The sequence below is a fragment of the Platichthys flesus genome, chromosome 15 (assembly GCF_949316205.1).
Source record: "Platichthys flesus chromosome 15, fPlaFle2.1, whole genome shotgun sequence".
Lineage (NCBI taxonomy): Eukaryota > Metazoa > Chordata > Actinopteri > Pleuronectiformes > Pleuronectidae > Platichthys > Platichthys flesus.
The window spans coordinates 15,154,460-15,176,822 of record NC_084959.1 but is presented as its reverse complement, the minus strand read 5'-3'; the positions used below and the strand labels follow the sequence as shown (position 1 = coordinate 15,176,822).

Here is a 22,363-nt window from a genome sequence, read left to right as displayed (position 1 = left end):
TGTGGCTTGTAACAGGGAGATGCTAAAATAACATTTTCACAGTAGATATAAAAATAGGTTATATAACACATTGCCTTCTGAAATTAAACCACTGAAAACAGTTTTTCTAAACCTGTTTTAGCTCATATTGTGACAGGTTGGTCTTAAAACTTGAGGAAATCTGATTATTAATAGTCGAAAAAAGGAATTTCATTTGAAACGATGTGCCATCTGTCAGACTGAGGACAAGCAGCGGGCCTCGCAGCAGTTCTCCAAGCTGCAGGCAGCCATGAAGGTCCTGGGGATCAGCGGCGACGAGCAGAGGGCCTTCTGGCTCGTCCTCGGGGCCATTTGCCATCTCGGAGCCGCAGGAGCTACCAAGGGTGAGATTACTGAACCCGTCACATGGTTTTACAATGTTAGATCTGCACCAGTTATCGGTGTGGCTAATGCTATTCACAGAACACACACCAGTCACAAAGATGCAGAAGGATTATCTTTTCGATTTGTGCACACCACTGAGAATCACACGCTCGCCGCACGGCTGATAAATTGGCAAAATGTTCCCCTCGTTAGCAGAAATCTATTTAATGACGCGTGGAGCCTGGATTATGTCACTGCAGGTAACCTCCTCTGTGTGATGCAAGGCAGCTGTAAGTCTGATCACTGAATTATGCATTTGCACAAAGGAGTCAGCTCACAGGTTGTTGGACTGCTCCACCACACAGAGCTGTGAAATACAAATAAATGAGGGAACTACTACTACTACTTCTTCCAATAATATTGATAATAAAAAAATAATAAGAATGACAATTACATATAAATGAACAACTGCATCTATTAAGAGATAGACTTAAGAAGTGATAGGAAATGCAAATGAAAACTAACTTACTGAGCTTATCATATATTCATAGTTTGGACTGGTTCTTTTGTTCTCTTTTAAACTTTATTAATCCTCACAGAAAAATCACATCAAATAAACAAAGCACTGCTTGTGTACCTGAAAACACTGATAAATTAGCTGAGTCATTGTTTGGAAACACTCAGGGACGAGGTTTCATTCTGACCCTAATGTCTGATAAAAATGTTTTCCTGTCATAAGAATGTATCAAAGCAGTTAACAACAGTTCCCTTAAACACAAGGATTTGCTCCTGCCTTTGAAGCAGCGTCAGTGATGAAACCTCCCGTAAGAGGGTTTGATTCTTCTCTTCTTAACACTGAGGTAATAGATCTGCCTTTCGCAGCATATGATTTTCATTTTAAAACTAGACGTATTCCATTTAAAACGGGCTGACACCGTCCAAAGGATTTTTATAATCAGCCAGGTTTGAGGCAGTTTGGCTTTTAAAGGCCGGAATTATTCATATTGTTCAAATAAATATGTTTCTAAACAGCGTTGTATGTTTACAACAAAAAGCACGTCTTTCAGGTGCTTCAGTGTTTTTAATATTTAAAAATTCAAAAAAGTCCCAATCCTCATCTGAGTGACACTGCAAAGCAAATCTGTTAACATGGCGTCTCACTTCCTCTGCTCTTGGAAGCCGTTAACAACACTACTACCATACTAGAATAACTTATAACATAACATTTTTAATGACTGTGCGGCAGCAGTGACAGGATCTCTGTATTTTTCATACATTTGTTCACCTGCTCTCAGCCTGCATTGTAGTTGCCAGTTATTTATTTTCTTGCCAAATTATTTTGCCGTGATCTCCTCCAGCTGGCTGCCAATCTATTTTGATGGCAGTAGAACAGCGACCAGGAACCGTTTTCTGCTACGAATATTTTCCTGAGCAACATCTGCTGTTGGGAATACCGGCGCCAAACAACTTTAGTCCATTGGTGAATTACCGGGTGACTTATGGACTTGTGGACGTTTGACATACAAAGTGGAAGAAACAGTGCATTATGGGAATACAGTCATAATCCAGAGACATGCACATAGAATATCTATTCAAGAAAATACCCTTTAACTTGAAAGGACACCTTCTCTGCCAGGATCTACTTTCTGCTTTGGCTTCCACCTACAAAATCAAAGAAGTGTGTAAAATATGCTGATTGGCAGTGCAGCTCCATAGCAGAACACAAGAGGGCAGCAGTGATCTCTTATCCACCAGAACTAATTACAGGAGCCAATTGTAATGAACTTGCTTTCTGCTGTCCAAACTAATATCTGATAAGTGATGACAAAAAAGTCTGGATATCTTTCATGTGCAAACGTTGTATATATGTTTAAAAAAAATTAATATATATATATTAACCCGTGGGAGTCACACACTTAATGTTGGATTTAATCAGATCCAGTCGTATTGGCGAACCCAATTTCCTCTTTTGATGTTTTACCAGAATTTGAATAATTGTGGTGGCAAATATCTATCAAAGCAAATATTTGAATGTCTTTTCTCCTCTTAACAAGTGTTCTGCGCAGCTTATCATCATGAGAAGTATGCACTCCCTCTGCAGTGCTGATAAAACAGATAGAGCCCACTCTATATGTGTGTGTGTGTGTGTGTGTGTGTGTGTGAGAGAGAAGTCCATGGTGGATTAAAACACAAGTTTGCCCTCATATCTGCGTGTTTCCATCAGGCAGCCAATAGATTAAAGAGAAGCCTGTCTTTCCCCAGAGAGACAGAACAGAGGTTTTTATGTAAATTAATTAATCGTGTCCCCTCGTGATAAGTTTTGCCTTCATTCTCAAGACGATAAGAGTCAAGAGTCAAAACAATAGAAACTTTTACTAGTAGTTAGTAGCTGTTTCCCCCCCCCGCAACAATCATTGAATATATTCATGTCACAATTCCTTTCAGAATGCTTTTACTGGATGTTCTCTGTGTCAGTGTCAGCTTGACCAGAGGCGTAATTCTACCCTGTCAGCGTTTTCACACAGCTACACATAATGGCCATGTGCCCCGGGGGTGAGTTGGCAGAGGGGCTAATGGACGTTTTCATTCTCGTGTCTCAGCTGGCAGGAGACAATTTGCACGTCACGAGTGGGCCCAGAAGGCGGCCTACCTGCTGGGCTGCACCCTGGAGGAGCTCTCCTCCTCCATCTTCAAGCACCAGGCCAAGGGCACCCTGCCCAGAGCCAGCGCCGCCCGCCAGGCTTCTGAGGAGAACGGCACAGCGGATGCAGGTACTCTGCATTTACCAACAGCCTCTCCTCTTCATTCACTCCTCACAGCCCCCACGCCCACCCCCCCCCCCCCCTCTCTCTTTGTCACTTCCCCTCTTGTTTCCACACACGCATGCACGCACATTCGCCTCCGCTCGTCACCTGAGGGAAATTGCATGCTCGGGAGAAAGTGAAGCTTATCTTAGTAATGAATACCGCAGCTTCACAATGGCTTTTGATAGATAAGTACACACGCTATGTAGGGACAAGCAATTTTGGATCCACTCTTCATTCATTGTCCTTGAAATCATAATTGCCTCACATAGATTTTTCGCATGTGCGCGTCCTCTCACTGCCATCTAAACATACTTTGAAGGGCGGGAGGATACAGGTAAAACTAGAGTTGACCTCCGTTTCACTCTCCATCTATAGCTCCCCCCTTACACCTGAATTTACTGCCGTAGATGTGTGTGCACACGTGAAAATGCCCCTGAGCTCCATACACACACACACACTCACTCTTTTGTGTGATAGTGGAATGAATAAGGTGAGCTTAACAGGTGGCCATCGCTGCCGGGCACGGACATAAGTATGCGCCGTTTGATCTGACAAATTGGGAAACACCTGAGTCCCTTAATGACATTGCTTTACCGAGACAAGTTCCAAACCAGTTTTCGAATATTTCAAATTCAAATGTCGTGCGTCCTTTTAAAGCACATTCGGTGACCTTTGTTTTATTGTCACTTTTAAAGCTCAAACACATAGAATGTCCTTTTTTTTTCCTTAATTCCTCTGGCGTCATGAAGGAGAGTGTTGTGAGCTGCCTGTTTCTGATTGGTTTTCTCATCCCAGGATCCAAGGCTACAGCCATGGAGTGTTTGGAGGCTCTGGCATCTGGGCTCTACTCTGAACTTTTCACTATCCTCATTTCTCTGATAAACCGGTGAGTGTTTCTCTTTCGGTTGTTCACTCAAGCTGTGTCGAATTGAAGAGGTCCCCATCTCGGCTGGTATTATTCTGTTTAATGGACAAAAGCCTCGCACAGCTTTGTATCCATTTCTTTTTAATATGAAACAAAAAAAAACTTTAATGTATTTCTGGGAGCTCAACACTGTACAAACAGTGTTGTGTTTCTTATTGATTTAATGGGGTATGAGTGGCTATTTCAATTTTGGGAATTTGAGTTTAGTTTTTAGGACAGAATTTATATTATGTGTGGTGAAAAGTAATGGATGGGAGTGGAAAGAGCTAAGGTTAAAGCCAGGGGTTATGCGCAGTGAATGTGATCGAAGAAACGTGACCTCAAGTATCAACAGTGCTAATGTTTGTGTGTTTGTATGTGTGTGTTTGTGCCTGTCTTGTGTGCTTCAGGGCCTTGAAATGCAGCCAGAACTCCCTGTGCTCCCTGCTCATTGTGGACACGCCAGGCTTTCAGAACCCCAGGCTGGCGAAGCGCGAGTGCGGCGCCACCTTTGAGGACCTCTGTCACAACTACACTCAAGAGCGTCTGCAAGCTCTCTTCTACCAACGCACCTTCGTCCAGGAGCTGGAGCGATACAAGGAGGTGAATATACGTGAACTATATAGCACCGGTCACGCAAGAGCAGTGGATTCAGAACGTGCTCAGACCCCTTCACCTGTTTTCATATTTTGTTGTTTTGTCGCAGTCGTCGACACAAATTATTTAAAATTAAATTGATGTCATCTCTCTACACTCCATGCTAACAAAGCGAAAACAAAACATTTGCAGACTAAGAGCATATTTATTTAAAAGTAGAAACTGAAACATCACTTAGACCTCAGTATTCAGACCCTTTACTCAGCCCTCAGTTGAAGCACCTTTCACAACGATTACAGCCCTGAGTCTCCTTTGGTTCGATGCGACAGGCTTTGCACGCCTGGATTTGGGGATTTTCTGATGCTCTCCTCTTCAGATCCTCTCAGGCTCTGTCAGGTTGGATGGGGACAGTTGCTGGACGGTCTTTCAGGGTCTCTTCAGAGACGTTGTTGGACTGGGATCATGTACTGGCTTTGGCTGAGCCACTCAAGGACAAAGGTTATTGTCCTGATGCAAGGTGAACCAGTGTCCCGGTCTCAGGTCCTGAGTGCTTTGGACCAACTGGTTTTGATTTAAGGAAAATCTCTGTACTTTGCTGGTGTCGTCTCTACCTCTGCCCAACCAGAGCCCTGAACTGAATCCTATTGATGATCTGTAGAGAGACCTGAAAACAGAAGTCCACTCTAAATGAATGTCCCTGTACAACCTGACAGAGCCTGATAGGATCTTCAGAGGGGAATGGCAGAACATTCCAAAATCCAGATGCTACATCCCTACTACTATTTTTTTTTTTGAAATTACATCAACCTATCAGCCACACTACTATACAGTTTTAGAGGTGCTGCAATGGAAAAGTGATTTGTCAGGCTCCTGTCACATGACCCCCTTCCGATGTAGTCTCTGGGTTGTTATCGCTGCCAAAGCCAGTCTGAATACTAAAACCTTTAATTGAATGATTTTATTATGTGGTTCAAGGGGTGTGGATACTTTCTGAAAGCGCTGCAGTGTCATCCTCATTGTCTCTTTTCTTCCCCCCACCTCTGTCTCTCTCTCTCTCTCTCTCTCCCCCCCCCCCCCCTTTTGTCTGCGGCTTTCTCACCAATCTATCAACTTCGATACTGTATGTGTTCTCACATCAGATGCACTATCCCTCCCACCTGTCACAAGCTGTGACAAGCCAACCTAGTTCATGTGTTAGACTTTCTCATTAGCGATGCCAGTCTTCACCTCCTCTGCCGAGATCAAAGTAAAGTCACTGACTGCCGCCGTCGGGAGACACACCCACACGCACAGCGGTGGTGCTGCTCCGTGATGAAGGAGCCATTCTTCTTCTTCTGTCCTCCCTCTCTGTCGAGCATCCATGGACCACAATAACTGGCTATTGTGAGAGCTTAAGACTGTTACGATTAATATGAGACACTTTTCTTATTAAACAATCCGATTTGATTAGTCCTCTAATTTTTGAAGCATTCTTCTTATTCAAAACATGGCTGTTTATACAATTAGGTTAAGCAGAAATCCCGATCATATTACTTTTAATACAGTGCAGACGGATCTGGGGATTTCCCGCCCACATTCCCACCCACATCCTCCGCCTGGGAGGAAGAGATTTGGAGCTAATGGAAATTTTGCATAAAATCGGCGCGGTGTAATTCTCTCTTTTTCGGTGCCTCCTGGAAATATGAGAGTCTGGGAAAGTGTCATTTGAAAACTGGGTCAAACTCATTTGAAACGGCACACAGTATCAACAATGGCAGTGACAGGCAGGTGGAAGTGTGATACACAACAGCAGGCGCACGCTTTGTGTTTTCAAATTAAACGCCGCCGTGTGCTGCAGCTCTGTGTGGATATGGGATTTTTGCATTTCCTCCGCATGGTGACTCTCGGCGAGCACAGAACAAAAATCATTTAGGCCACTTCTCATACACAGTCGACTCGAACAGTGGCATCTGTCACGGCCGCACCATTAGCACCGCCAACATTTACCCACATTTCCAGTGCGCCGCGCACTTTGTCACCGTGAGCTGCCATATGCCTGCTTTGCTCCGGTGAAGGTAATTTTCTCTATTTACTTCCACTTTATTCTAGAAATGTTATCTTCAGCAGTAATGAAATCTTTCAGCTTTTTCGATTTACTCACAGGGGAAAAAAAAGCCCCAGTAAACGCCCAGCTTCCCTTGTTATTAGAATAGATTTGTTGATGCTTTTGCTTTTTTCTTACATTTAATATGCAATTGTTTTGTTTTTTTCAATATCCATAAAAATCCTTGGGAGTAATTCAAGCTGCCCGCGACTTCATTATATTGCATGGACGCAAAAAAAATCCTTTAATTTGAAAAGCTGGAAAAACAACTTGTGCTGGACAAGTCAACAATTTTCAATCCCATAAACACCAGAGCTGATAATCTGGAACTACTATGAGAAGACCATGGTTTTTTTTGAGGAAGAGAAGCAGGAACTGGCTTCTTGTGAGCAAACTGTTGCTCCATTATCTGGTAATTTTGAACCCGAAAATTTGGTCCAGACATTTTCTGGGTGAAGAATGCAGCAGGAGGTCCTCCAGAAAAAGTACAGTGTCAGGAACATGAATGTAAGGGTTGGCTCCTGAGTAGAGCATGCAGGAGGCAGGACATTATGTTTATATTCTGCTGAGGGAAAGCAGTGTGTCTGTTTACTGCTCAGACACTGGAGTCGGTCCTTATCGCCAAAAACTCTTGACTCTCGTTGTCTTTCCTAGTATAATATTTGTCTTCCTCCAGCTGCCTGTCCATCACATGTGAGAAACATCAACACGCCCACTCGCTCGCTCAATGTGAATATTCTTGCTGTATTCTCTTACTGCCTCACTCTGACATTTTATTAGGGGGCTGGTTGGGAAAGTTCTGGATCAACTGAGTGGAACATTTGCATTCTCACATACAGCACCCAGGAAAGTGGCCTTACCTAAGCGCATGAATAAAAGCAGCTGTCGTTTCCTGGGTTCCTGGGAAAATGTCCTATGCTTAAAACAGTGGCAGTGGACTCCTCACTCAGAGAAACATGGTTACACATGTAACTCTCTTCTACATTACCATCATTCTCAATCAAATACATTTGTCTGTGGCCATAGAAAGACTCCAAACTATCTTCTCTGCTGAAATCTATAGTAGACACGGAATAATTTCATTGTTCCCCCCAAAAGAAGGAACAATATTCATGCTCTGACCCTGTCACTTCTTCCTGTAGGAGAACATAGAGCTCGCTTTGGATGACACAGAGCCCAGCACATCTCTCTCTGTATCAGTGGTCGACCAAGCCTCCAGCCAAGCTCTGGTAAGATCAATCCCTTTTGTGTCTGTGCTCTTCATGTCATTTCAGTTTTTAAGTTACCTGTTTAACTGCACCCCCCACTTATACACATTTTATTCTTGTTATTTTCATGTATAAATCACCACCCAAGGGCCTTGCATTCCTTTTCATGATCTATTTTCACACGCTGTTCTCTGGACGCCCTTTTTGTATCCGATGATGAATATCACTTTTTAAGCAGCTTTTTCAAAATATTGAATTGTGATGTTTTTTTCTTATCTTTTCGGCGAGGCTATAGAAAGAGAGGGAAGCAGCAGGGAAAGAAAGGTTATAGAATTGACTCCGAGAAAGAAAATCAATGTTTGGCCTTTGCAGCCTGTGAACTGCACCATGGAAACAGAAATGGCAGAGTTGAGAGAGTCATAGATCACTTTGGTATAATTCCAGTGTGTTTGGTTTGAGTGCTTTACTTTTAAAATGGTCCCCCGCCCTAATGGGAATGGCATCCGAAGCAGTGAACTGTACTACATCACACTGAAAACCAAAGGGGAAGAAACACTGGTTCCACGGAAGTCCTTTCTTTTCTCATATTTTTCTTTCCTGCTCCAGCCCTGATGTCCATTATCACAAACAGGCTTAATGCTCAATTCATTGCCGGCCTCATGGCCCTCGTATATATCTCCTCCAGACTGATACTGTGTGTTGTTGTATTTGCAGCCACTGTAGTGTGTGCTGCTGATAAGCGTGTCTCCAGTGGAACTTCCATACAGCTGCTGAAACTGTTTTTAGTTTAGTGGGTTTGGTTCCTCAGCCAAGGGTTTCCCAGGGTGGACTCAGGCTTAAGCCATGTTAACCCAACTGGACACCTTCATGTTGGGGTGGTTTTCTCTGGAGCTTGTTGTAATCCACAAAATAATTGTGACCTTTTATAAATGTCTCTGGCCAAAAAGTTTACCAATCAAACTTTGACCCTTGTAGGTATGTGTGTGTGTATGTGTTAATATGCTGTAAACATAAACTAAACATTTGAAATGCACTTCTCCGACAATGGCACTCTTTGGTATTGGTCACTCTTTACTCAAGATGTATTTTGGTCTGTAGTAGACTCTTGAGTATTTGGGTTAATCAATCAAAGAAAGAAAAGAAGATATTTGGGGAATAAAGTCCTAATTTTATGAGGCTTAAATTACATTTTTCTGAGGATAAAGTAATCATTTGATGAGGGTAATGTCCTAATTTAGGCTACATGTCATTCTGCAGGGGGAATATCAAAAGATCAGACTGTCGCTAGAGTGTAAAAATATGTGAAGCATTCATGTTAAGTTTGACTTTCGCATAAGTTTCAGAAAAAGATGGAATACTTCATTTTTTGTTCATCGGCACCAAATTGTCATAAATTTGAGGACTAAAAGAAACTGACTTTTCTGAAGAGAGAACCACATGGACCTGGAGAGATTTGACTTTTTGGCTGTCGTTAAATCTGCGTGATCTTCAAAAAGGTTTTGTGGTTTCTCAAGAAATAATGAGATTAACTGTTTATTTTCCAAATCGTTTTTTTTTATCTTTAATCTCATGTGTAAAACTTTTTCTCATTAAGTTACAACTTTTTTCTTGTGATATTTACTTATACTTGCTCCTTAATTACAACTCTATCCTTGAAGTCTCCAATTTTTTTCTTCCATATTGCCGAATACCTCAAACAGTCTCCTCACAACCTCGACCAATTATACATACGTACAGTAGGTGTATCAAGTACCGCGGGTAGTAATATAAGCATGGTCAAAGACTAGTGTGCTCTCAAAGCTCTGTAGCTTCAACTAAATTATCTAACTAGCACATGCAGTGCATTAGAGCTTGTAACCAATCAGAGGCCGGGGCTGACTGTAGTAATTATTGGTCCTAATTAAGCTGCATTATAGCAATGAAATCAAATATGTCAAAAAACGTATTTTATAAATGTCTCGAACAGGAGCACTTCCCACAAGCAGTACTAGAGATCTTATGTCCCATTTTTATGCCAAAAAAATAGTTTGTATTTGTACCGTGTTTGTCTGTAGCTTTGTTTCAGTATCTCTTACACCCATTCTGACTTTTTGGTCCGATATCTCTTTCAAAGGAGACCAAAGGATTGAAGAATAGAACCCTTATGATTATATTACAGTGAATATTATCATACGTCTTGTGTAGGAGGGTTAAACATATGGTAAAAGGTGAGAATATTTGCGCTACGCTGTCCAATAAAGTCACATTATTGTTGTTGGAATCATAAAAGAAAGAATCCAAAGCCTTTTCTCAGCATCAAAAGTGCTGGAGTGGGTTTTATTTTCTTCCCCTCGTTCAAGCTAATTAAAAAACTAATTGTATTACTTTTTAATTCCTTCTCCCCTGCTACTCCTCATACTCATGAGCTCCTTTTTTCTGCATTTCCATTTCGATTATAAGGAAACGCCAAATTGATGATGCTATTACGGTGGCAACTGCTGAAGGGCACAGAGACTACAAATGCTTTTGAAACTTTAATTTCCAATGCTAATATTTATATTAGGCCTGTCACAACCGGCTCGCTGTGGAAACGTTCACCAAACTGCTTTTACTGACACTTTGGAGAGTGGCTAATATTTCATGAGACGCTGACTCTGGAAGACAGCCCTCCGCATTTGTCTGATCATTTTCTGAATCTTTTATGAGGAGCAATATCTTGTTTTGTTTTTATCCTGAGGTGGAAGTGTGAATATCCTCAGATTCAGCAGTTTGTTTTCATCTAATAGCAACTCCACTGTCCTGGTCGCAAGGCTGTTTCACATGATGTGGTGGGTTTTATGTGTGAGGGCGTCACGATGGAGACAAATGCAGCCACAGCGAGGCACAAAGCAAGGCAGGTTGTGCAGACAAAAAACTTCAGGTAACTTAATACTAAAAACTCAAACATCAAAACATCCGTAAAACTCAGAAACATACACAGGAAAAAACAGGAGTCAGCGCACAAACAAAACCAAAGTGAGCCGAAGCCGAACGAAACAGAGGACATGGAGCACAGAGAATAAATACACAAAGGAAGCGGGGCTTATAAGACACAGGTGAAACACATCAGGACCAGGTTCAGACAACTTCAGGAGAAAACAAGACAAACAACAGTGAGACAAAATGAGGGATAACATAACTAAAGAGTCAAGGACACCCATGGATGTCAACACACGAGTCCAGTAAAATAATCCCTATTTGTTTTTCAAGATAATGCAATGTCCGTAAAAGATAACTGATAAGAATATAAATTCATAGGGAAACAGGAAAAAAACACAACTGATAGCAAAAGTCTTATACCTGTTTTACACCAAGATTTTTAGCCCTTGGGGATCTTTGTCTTTTATTTTGGCTTCATGTTGGCCATCATGGACGACAACTGAGGAACTCTTTTACTCTGTGCTGCCAAATAAACGGGTTCTTGTGTAACTCACATTTCAATCACTGTTGATCGGGGCCCAGAGTCGATAAACACCAGTGTCTAGTGCAGAGTAATTTCACCTAGGAGTTATCCGAACTTATCCATTCCCATTGCAGACAAAAGCCAGATGTTAGCGGGTGAAAGTGGGTTTTTTGACCAGTGGAAAAGGGGCTTTACGAAAGTCCTTAACTGGAGGGGAATCATGACAAGGGGACTAATAGTAATCGTTTTTATAGGCCAATGTTGTAGTAAACAAAGTCAAATAGGTCAAATAGGAAGTCAAATAAAGTAACACTGATGCTTGCAGTCAGGACTAGACAGTCGTCTCTTCTTACATACTATTGCTCTTTAAGGACTTTAAGGTAGAACCGAGCTTTTTCTATCCTCATTAGGATCACACTAATGACCTATGACCTTAGTGCATGCATGTTTATGTTTATTTGTTTATATGCCATTATATGACAGGTACGGACAGTTCGAACAGACGAGGCGCGGGGCCTGTTGTGGCTGATGGAGGAGGAGGCGGTGCAGCCCGGGGGATCAGAGGAGACGCTGCTGGGTCGTCTCTTTAGCTACTATGGACCTGCCGAGGGGGAGAGTAAAGGCAAGGAGAGGACAAACACACACAGACACACACACACTTACACATAACCTCACAGTTAAAGCTAATATTATGTATGGCAAGCATTTCCCAAATGGTTTTTAAAGAAACTGACAGAGTAAACAACCCAATATGAATATTTGATCCAAATATGCACATTATGTTAATTTAATGATGTTTATAGCTTTCATCTCTGTGTTTGGGGCTAGTGTTATTATTGGTTATTTGTTAGACCAGAGACTTCTCACCTCGACCGAACCCCTGTCCATTTGTTTGGTGGGTTGTTTGTTTTGTAAGCATGATAACACAAACTGAACAGATTACCACAAAACTTAGTTGAAGGATGTAATGTGGGTCAGGGAAGAACCAAAAAATCTGGTGTGGATCTGGATCAAGAGGCGGTCTCACAAATTATCTAGTGAAACTAACATAGTTTAGGGGACTGTTAGGTATGTGCTCGTATGAGGACCATTCTCTTTTATTTCGCACTCTATACACGTTGATCTTACAGAATCGACCAACTCTGACTATAGGCTTGATTTTAGATATTTGACCGTTTAACATAAGTTGGCAAGTTAAGTTTATTTGTGGGTGCTTTACATAAAATATTAAAGGCGTCATAACAAATTGTAAAAAACACATAAGAGAATACAAAAAAAGAAGCATTTAAACGGAAATGAAAAGTTAAATAGAGAATACAATAAGAAATACGAAAGTGAAAATATCAGTGCGGTGTAAGAAATGTGTAATTATTACCTGGTAGACAGGTGGGAACACTGTACACTGTTTTGTATTATAGACAAAGGTCTCCTCAAATGAATGTAAATTGTTGTGCACTTAGCTATCCACACCTGCCTCACTTAATAAAAAAACATCCCCCATATATTATTCAGATAAACACAAGGGCCTTTTTAGTCTTTAAAACGACAGCTGAAAGCTTCAGGTTTTAACTTTGCAGATGCAGTAGAGCAGCTCTCCTCTCTGGTTTACCACCCACATCAGTGTTATTTATAAGAGTACAGTGTCATGGATATAAAATTTCATATGAATACTGCATGGACAGTCTAAGGAACAGTTTGATAAACCCTATGCAGACTATATTTCTCATCTCTTTGTATTTACAACAAACCAGTGGATCTCTCATATCCTACATTTGTATCAGGTCACACCTTCCTCTTGAAGAGCGAGAAGGAAAACCATTTCCTGTTGGGGCACAGTCATGGGACCGACTGGGTGGAGTACAACGTCTGCGGATGGCTCAACTACGCCAAACTGAATCCTGCCTCGACCAACGCCACCAGCCTCCTGCAGGACTCCCAGAAGTGAGCAGCACACATGCACCAGGAGTTTTGTGGCATAAACTGTGACTTTTGCGGAGTATTGCAAAAGATCTATGCTAAGGTGGTGTTTTTTTTGCAGGAAGATCATCAACTCGCTGGTCATGGGGCGATCAGGTGGAGCCACTGTTTTGTCCGGTTCCATCGCCGGTCTCGAGGGCGTCTCCCAGCTGTCCTTGCGACGGGCCACCAGCATGAGAAAGACCTTCACCACAGGGGTGGCTGCGATCAAGAAGAAGTCCTTGTGCATCCAGATAAAGCTTCAAGTGGTGAGAGGAGAGGATGGGACAAATCAGAATTTATTTTGTATGTATTCATCCACGTTTCAAAGGCAGTGAGCTGGAGGCGTATTTGGGGACCTGGGACGGCAACTGGGCACTGGAACAAAAACAAGTTGCTCCATCTTTAATATGAAAGTGGAAGGAAAATGAAGACATCACCATTGCTGTTGTCAACGTTGTTGATGTTAAGCATTAATTTAGTCCTTGTGATGTAGTAGCCTCGCTAAGACCCACTGAGAATCAACCCCTGAGTCTCCAGTTTCTTGTTTGCTAACAGTTCAGCTCCAGAAGCTTGACAGGCTGATGGAATATATGAGGGCTCACAGCTGTAAATTTGTTTTGAAATCCACGCAGCGGTCGCAAATAGCTCGATGCAGCTTTATAAAGAAAATGGATGGGATGCGGGCCGGTGTTTGAGCTGCAGCCAGAGAATGAAATCAATCTGAAAATGATATTAGGGCCGGGTGTTAGTGTGCTTTATAAGAACAGCTCTGCCGCTTTTCTGCTTCCAACCCCATTGCTAGACGAGAATGTCGATATTGAATAATTCTGCGAAAGCCGAGATAACTCTAAATCCAGTACAATTCCATTAAAAAAAGTTTTTTGCTTCCTCCAATACTACTATACTGCATAGTCATGGCAAATACATTAGGTGAAATATTGTGTGTTTAGGGATGTAAACTGTGAGTTGTGAACATAATTTAAAAGGGATATTGGGCTCTTTAATCCCCAATTGAGGTTGTTTAGTTTTAAGTGGCAATAACCAAAAGTAAGAGGTATCAAATGATAGCTTAATATCCCATAATACAGAAATAGGAGTGGCACTTATCCAAAATGAACAGTATAGTTTCAGATTGCATTTTAAAGATAGGAGTTTGGTCAAATAGCGGTTGTTCACAGCTTAAAGCCATGAGCCTTAAATGGAAATTTGCCTTATGAAGCTCAGAAAGTTTATTAAAATTTTTTTTTTCTTAAGGGTAGGCTGTACATTTTAGATGATGGAATGTTTTATTATATTCCATCATTGTCAGAGTAAATTGTAGATTTAATCCAATTGATTTGAATTCAATTATATTTGTATGGCATCACAACATACATTGTCTCAAGCATTTAACATAGTGAAGTTGAGACATAACAATATTACAGAGCAAATATAGACACTTTGCGACTGTGGAAAGAACAAAACTCCCTTTTATCGGGGGAGAAACCACGAGCAGAGCCAGACTCAGTGTGGGCGGCCATCTGCCCATTGGGGTGAGAGGAGAGGTGGGTGGAAAGGGGCGAAAGAGGAGAGAGTGGGGGAGTAGGAAGAGAGAGAGACTGGGAACAGATTTAAACTTGTTAAAGAGAATTGTTTGTGTTATATCCTGAAATGTACATGCATTTGTCTTAGGACGCTAAGCTGCCGATTGCATGTAGAAACATCAGTAGAAGTTATTGCTTTGGCTGATTGGCCCGGTACCAACCAGAGTTCCCTGTCCCCTCTGCAGGATGCTCTTCTTGACATGGTGCGGAGGTCCAGGATTCACTTTGTTCACTGCATACTGCCCAAGGCCGATGCCCTGAAGGCTCTGAGCGGATCCCTGTACAAAGCAGGGGAAAGCGAGGCTCAAGGAGAGAGTGGAGATCCGGGCCTAATGCAGCTCGATGTGGCCTTGCTGCGCGCTCAGCTGCGCGGCTCCAAGCTGCTTGATTCTCTCCGGATCTACAGGCAAGGTGAGGTAGCTACTCCAATCACAAAGCAGAGACAGGTGAAGGCTGTGTCTCAACTCAGGGGATGCGGTCCACACGGGGCCCACAAAGGAGGCGGTGTCTGTGGGGCGTGTAGACTGCAAAGGTGGAACCAAAATGAGAGGCTTTCCTTGATCGGCATCAGAAGCGTGTCCCAGCCTTATTGCTGTTTCGTAGCAAATTAGCTGATTTGGACATGAGGAGAAGGTTTTAATGGCCTTTGCTTTTTTAACGTCTGTACTGTTACATGTTAGGTTGAGTTGAAGCGTGATACTTACACATCGGCCTCATTGCTTGCCTTCGCCATTACCTCTTCATCCCAAAAGCGCAAAAGATCCCGGAAATAGGTCGGTCTGTGGGGGACACACTTTGGAGCCTTTGTTTCTCTGGGATGAACGGACATCTGTGGTGTAATCAGTTTTCTAATGCAGCCTCTGAAGCATGCAGCCCCTGAATTGAGACGCAGCCACATAACCCAAAATTTCTCCATGTGTATCAGGGACTTCCGCAGCAAAACACCCATGCACGCATACGTTTTTGTCGAATCTAATGTTGTTAACCAATGCTGACCTTCACAGGTTACCCCGATCACATGGTGTTCTCCGAGTTCCGGCGGCGATTCGACGTGCTGGCGCCGCACCTCACCAAGAAGCACGGCAGGAATTACATCGTGAAGGACGAGAGGAGAGTAAGTAGATCAGTGAGAGAGGGAGGTGGGAAAAAAACACAGCTCCACCAGTGGCCGAGCGCGGGGAAGATTGATGTCGTGAGGAGGCAGTTTCATTACATCGGCCTCTGATTCGTCAGCAGCCAGACTGACAGAGAAAGTAAACCTCCATTCATCAGAGCCAATGTAATGATCTAATCAACTTTAACCTCATCGGTATCATGCTCGGGAAAGAGGCAGATCGGTTCTGTCGGTTCAGAAAAATCTTCCTTGCATCTAAAGCTACAAAAATAAAGTTCAAGTTGACATACTCAGTGTGTTCCCCTCAACAGTACTGGTGCTTTACCACTTCGGGGCTTTTGTCTTAAAAACATAAAGAAAGACCTGTGGGGTTAGGGTTAGGGTGGGAAGCTGGTGGGAGATTTATTCGTAGAAGTCAACTAGCACGGAGGGTGCATTGGTGGAGAGAGAAACAAACTGTATAGAAATGAGAGAAAGAGTGAAAGAATGGGGTTAAGGGGAAGAAAAGCCCTTTCCCCCTGTGTCCGCATATCGGGGGCTGAGTTTCTGTGGAAACACACGGCAAACAAAAGCCCCTCAGTGCTCGCGGCAAACCTCTCGTGGCGAGTTCTCGGCGTAGTGTTTCGGGCTGGAGGCTCAAGTAGAAAGACGAGGCTAAGACGATGACACGCCGACAGGGTACCCAGGCTGATGGACGGATAGGGAGAGGAGAGGCTCCCAATGGATGGCGGTGAACCTTCACATATACGCTGCAGTGGAGGATCACAAGGAATAAGCCAGAAGCAAGTTGATTTTAGTCGTAATTGTTTTTTTGTTGGGGTTGGGAGGTTCTGGAGAGCCAAACTTTTCCCGCGCCTACCGCGGAGGGTGGAAGGGATGAGAGGGAAAAGGAAAAACGTCACTGGGCCGTCAGTTCCACATGGCGTCTTGGGGGAACTGGGGACTAATGAACTGCTTGATAGAAGTTCACACTGGATCCAGCAGTTGACAGATGTGTTTGTGTGTGTGTGTGTGTCTCTGCCCAGGCTGTGGAGGAGCTCCTCGAGTCCTTGGATTTGGAGAAGAGCAGCTACCACATGGGTCTGAGCAGGGTGAGTATCGCTGCCGCGCCTCAAACAAACAAACGGCTTTAAAATGATTAAATAAACCGTTCCTGTGAACCACTGCCAGTTCCTCTCTCTCCTCACGGAGCGGCGGTGCACAGCTCTTTTTTCATTCTTGTGTATTCTGAGAGGACACTTGCTGTCTGGGGGGAGTGTGTCTTTCATTACACTTGTCCCTCCTTGAAGTTTGTTTACCATCCTTTTTTTTTTTTTTTGGAGAGCGGCCAAGCCTTTCCCCTGCTTCCAGTTTTCTCTCTTAGCCAGTGGCTACCTGAGAAGCATGTCTCTATCCCGCCCGACTACGTGACCGTAATTTTTCTTTTCAGGTAATTAGAGCAAATTCTCACAACTGATGGCCCTCGTTGTTTTACGCCACAGCCATTGTAAAGTAATCAGAGTAAAGACTGGCTGGCACGCCGATGTCTAATCCTATCAGTCGTAAGAAGTGGCCATCCGCCAGGAAGGGAAACAATAACATAGAAAAGAGTGGGACACATGCTCTCAGCTACGTGCAGCGCAGGACGCAGGACGAGTGAACGGCTCTCAGGCAGCTTCACGTGGGGCCACACTCCGGAGTGTGAAATGGGCTCCGACTAGACGAGCACATTGGGCCATTCTCAAAGCATTCCACTGGCGTCCCAGCAACCTGCCCTCACTTGCATGCCAATTACACCAACCCCAAATAACCTCACGGTGATGGATTCAAAGCTCGAGATAAAATATGCCATTAGCTATGTCTGAAAATAGCACAGCATTATACCTTTTAGAAAAACACTACCCGATGATGATGAGAGACATAAAGCTTCCACCCAGGCCTTCGTGAGATATTTTTTTTTGAAGTAATATCCCCTGACGTCGCTGCATGCATCACTCCTCCCTGATGGTTTGCAGATTTTTCTCGCTAAAGCTGTTTGATCGTTTCCATCTCGCGCTTTGTTCACAGATCACATATGGATTTGGTTAGTCATAAAGACCCATGTAGGCAGCCCTGGGTTGGAGACAGTTCTCCTGTCATCATCCATCCGTTTTTATAGCTCGCTGCCGTCATATCTTGAATGCGTTGCGCAGCAGCTAATCCCGCTGAGGTGTAGACGGGCCGTGACGTGAGCTGCTTACTGTTTACCTGTGTTTTACCTTTGGCCCAGATTAGAAACAGACCAGGCTGATTGTCTGAGATAATAACTTAATCACAGCTTTCTCACTTAGATAAGACTACTTGTCCGAGGATTACACTCGTTCCCATTGATTTACTGCTTCATTGCGTTTTATGTACTTTTTCATCTCGTCGTCTTTATTTTGCTGGCCCTGCTTCACATTAAAGCACGGCCTCTAAATCCAATTTCCCCACGGCTAAAATTAGCAATACATGATCTCTCAATGATTTTATCCTTTAGTAATGAATTAATTTGATCTTGTGTGTGTGCGCGTGTTTTTCGCTCCAGTTGTTCTTCAGGGCTGGCACTCTGGCTAAGCTGGAGGAGCAGAGGGATGAGCAGACCAAGCGCAATATGACCCTGTTCCAAGCGGCCTGCAGAGGCTACCTGGCACGGCAGGCCTTCAAGAAGAGAAAGGTAGGCAAGCCATCTCACTGAGTCGAACGGTTTTGTCAAAAGTTAATGGAGGTTCAATAATAGAGTTCATGTAAAGATGGATGACATCAAAGCTCCCTAAAAAGTGAAGCCAAATCATCTTGACCAACCCCTGGTGGCTGGTTTCAGTAAAGGTCATAAACCAAAGAACACATAAAATATTTTCTCCCGAAAGATTTTGGTGTGAATCAGGATAAAGAAGCACAACTGTGATTGTATTCATCACCATTGTTTTCCTTGTTAAGGCATGTTTAGGGGAATGATATTTAGCTTGTGCAAGTTGGTGCAGATTCAAATACAAATCTGGATCTAGTGAATTAAAATGTGGTTTTTCAAGGAGACTTTGGGGTTTTCTAGTTAATTATTTGATGGTATAAAAATCGGGTGAGACATCATGATGATTGGCAGCTGAGACTGACTTGTGATTGGTTGGGCACAGGACCTCAATACCACGGCTCCGCACCACGATCACTACTGAGCACCATCCAGGTTATTTTAGTTTAATCTTTGTAAAATGGGAGGGGATGCATCTTATGGTACAGTCTATGGTTTCAAAGATATACTCAATCAAAACTGAGTAAGAATATTTTTCTCTCACAATTTCTATCCAAATTATCATAAAAAAATACATATTGTTATTGAAAAATAAATGTTACACTTGCGAAGACAAATAACTGTCAAGGTTTATTTGTTTCCTCAGCTGTATTTTATTTTTTCCTGAAAAATGAAAAAACTCCTGTTGCCTTGCAGTCCACTAGGAGTTGCGAGTTCCCTGTTCTGAGCTCATTTTAGTGTCTGTTTGCTCTGCTCCAGATCTAACGCTCTCTGCTGTAAATCTTCAGCTAATTACAAATGTGGTCTCTAAATCTATTGCCCCTTTCCCCCTGTCCGCCCGTGCTGTAATCCATCCAGTCAGCTCTCCCTGGGGGATATTTGAGACGTCCACTCCTGTTGCATTTCATCAAACCGCTCCCCCCTTTAAATTCAGCCGGATCAAACGTGCTGCTGACTCACACACACACACACATCCAGCCGCCGCACCCATCTTCCATCCCCCATTTTTCCTCCCAGTGTGTGATGGGTCCATCTCTCTGGACCTCATACGTTCCCCTTCTGATGTATGGAGCCATGCATTCCCTCGCCCGCTCTGCAATTACTGTTTAAGTGAATGTGTCGCCTCAGTCGGCCAGGGATGAACCCGCAGAAGCAGAATCAATGTTGCTGGTATCCATCCGATGTGACATACTGTTACTGAGCGGATATCTTGTTCACTTGTGTGTAATGTCGGCAGAACTATTAAATTGTCATCTTTGCTATAGGGTGAATCAATATGACCTTTTTATATATCGCTGGACTTCTCGCTCTCCTCTGCTATAACTGTTCTAAAGAGGTTTAGAAATGGATGTTGGCTGAAAATGGGGGAAGATATTTATTCACTGGGGTCAAAGTTCATTATTCATACAGTGAAGCGGACTAAAAGCCTGATGCTTCATTATGTGCAAGAACTTAAGATGAATCAACAGCGAGGAACCTTTCAAAATTGCTAGGCAACTGCTCAGAGGCATTTATTTCCCTCTGCACTCTCTTACCCCCTCTCTTTTGCAAATGTGTCTATAATAGAACGGTAAGGCTTTATTTTTTACATTATCTTGTAATTTCCTTGTGCTTACACTCTATTTAGGGATATGATGTAAGGTGTGCCATGCTATCATGATAGTGATGAGGTCCAGTAGAGATACTGTCGAGTCGGCGGTATGATCCGGTGTAGAGGCGTTTTCAAACTGTGGACATGTCGATGTCCTTCACTGTCGTATTATTTTTCATAACCAGGTTCAAAATCAGATATGTGTTGGTTTAATTCATATTGTTAATATTTTGGAAACATGTAAAACAATTGACCGAGAGTTAGATGATTAGATCAATACCACTGTAATGTCTGTTTGGTAAATATAGAACCTTCAGGAGCATAGGTAAGCTGCAAAAGCTAAGCTTGCTAACGTCTTAGTGTAATGCAACACTAAATAGAAAGATAGAAGAGTGGAATAGATCTTCTCATCAAACCCTTGGCACAAATGAATACTGTACTTGTATAAGCTTTATTTGTACTGCAGTTTTCTTAACACATTTACAAATTGCTTCACAAAAGGATAAAATAAGGAAAGAAATGATTACATTTCACTTTTTTTTGAACAACTTTTATAAAGCAATTCATTATTTATTTTATTTAGCAAATGGTGACAACAGAAAGTGACATACAAGATAGATAAGATACAAAGATATATTAATGCATGTTTATAGAGCAATTTAAAAGCAATAACAGAAGTAGGATTCCTGATCTCAGCTTGACATACAGAGTTTGGAGGCCTTTACTGCAAAAGCAAATTATAATGATTTCTTATTGAATCAATAAGAATTCAGGTTTTCCACAAAGTAGTTGAAACAGCTTATGGAAAGTAATTTGGGTTGAGCTACGATGTTCGATATATAAACTGTTAAAAGCTTTTAAATGTGAAGTTCAGTGTCTGCAGTCACAGGTGACATTGAGATGTGCATATTACACAGCATATTAGATTCATTACTATTAAATGAGAAAGCAGTTTCCCCACTGAACCTCATTCACGTTTATATTTCAACACCAGAGTTATAGAGCAGTAGCAGGGCCGTGTAGGATAAGTGAGGGATTTCCACCTCTCTCTCTCCCTCTCTCTCTCTCTCGCTCTCCACAGGGAAGATTTAGAGTGTATCACTATAATCAACATATAACAATAATATCTACTGTGTCCTTGACTTTACCCTGTTGCATCGCCTCTTGCACATGAAGTATCCAGTCTTAGCAGGTACGTGGCAATATGCCTGTGGATCAGTGCGGGTGAGTTGTGGCAATGCCTCTCAGACACTTGCTGGGTGATATATATGGATGTGACAGAAAGTCACAAGTTCCTTTGATTGATATACCCTGGCATGTTAACCTTGTGATGCTGTGCCAAGCCCATGTGACATTAAATGACAAAAGCTGAATTTTCCTTTCTTTTTTTCCTCTTTCAAATGTCTCCTCAAGGGGACAACCCTGGCATTTTAAAAGTCTGTTGTTTTGGCTCAGCAGGCATTCGCCACATTGAGAGTTGTGTCCTTCAGATATCTGTTGTTTTTTAGTTATGTGCAATATCACTGAAGTCAACATGAAGCAAGCATCTAGCTTTTCTCTTGCCACACTCTTACAAAAGTAACTTTATTCCTTTTAAAACATGCAATCCCAAAGTTCCATCTCAAGGAAACATTAAAACCTCCCTCTGTGAAATGTACCTCATCCGCATTGGGATGAGGTAGATTTCTTTATATCGTACGTCTTCTCCCATTATAGCTCCTGGAAATATATTTGTATTTACGTGTGATAATGATATTAGCCAGGCATGACCTACCATTCTGTTCCTGCTGAGACCGTACGTGTAATCGGGGGTGCTGTCAGAGCTAAGATTTCACGTCGAGGAAATGCCCGGAACCTGAGGTGTGATTGATGAGTCTCCATTCACACCGTGCTGTCTTCTGTGAAATGAATAGCGACTTGTTTATCCACGCCGCTCATGCAGCACCCTCTTTTGTTTGTTTCCTTTTCATTCCAGTCTAAATAAGACAAGTGAGACCTGTTTAAATCT

General features: G+C 42.6%; 1 protein-coding gene across 4 annotated transcripts in view; it reads left to right on the top strand.

The window, feature by feature from the left end:
• LOC133969301 (unconventional myosin-XVIIIa-like) overlaps positions 1–22,363 on the top strand; it is a 63,394-nt gene that overhangs the window by 13,375 nt on the left and 27,656 nt on the right. For all 4 annotated transcript variants that reach the window (XM_062405698.1, XM_062405697.1, XM_062405695.1 and 1 more), the window contains 12 exons: positions 218–362; positions 2,943–3,113; positions 3,945–4,035; positions 4,464–4,656; positions 7,876–7,962; positions 11,846–11,984; positions 13,144–13,303; positions 13,401–13,587; positions 15,090–15,315; positions 15,909–16,018; positions 17,044–17,109; positions 18,564–18,692. In XM_062405698.1, the coding sequence (XP_062261682.1) occupies positions 218–362; positions 2,943–3,113; positions 3,945–4,035; positions 4,464–4,656; positions 7,876–7,962; positions 11,846–11,984; positions 13,144–13,303; positions 13,401–13,587; positions 15,090–15,315; positions 15,909–16,018; positions 17,044–17,109; positions 18,564–18,692 (1,704 nt within the window). The remainder of the gene's footprint in view (positions 1–217; positions 363–2,942; positions 3,114–3,944; positions 4,036–4,463; positions 4,657–7,875; positions 7,963–11,845; positions 11,985–13,143; positions 13,304–13,400; positions 13,588–15,089; positions 15,316–15,908; positions 16,019–17,043; positions 17,110–18,563; positions 18,693–22,363) is intronic.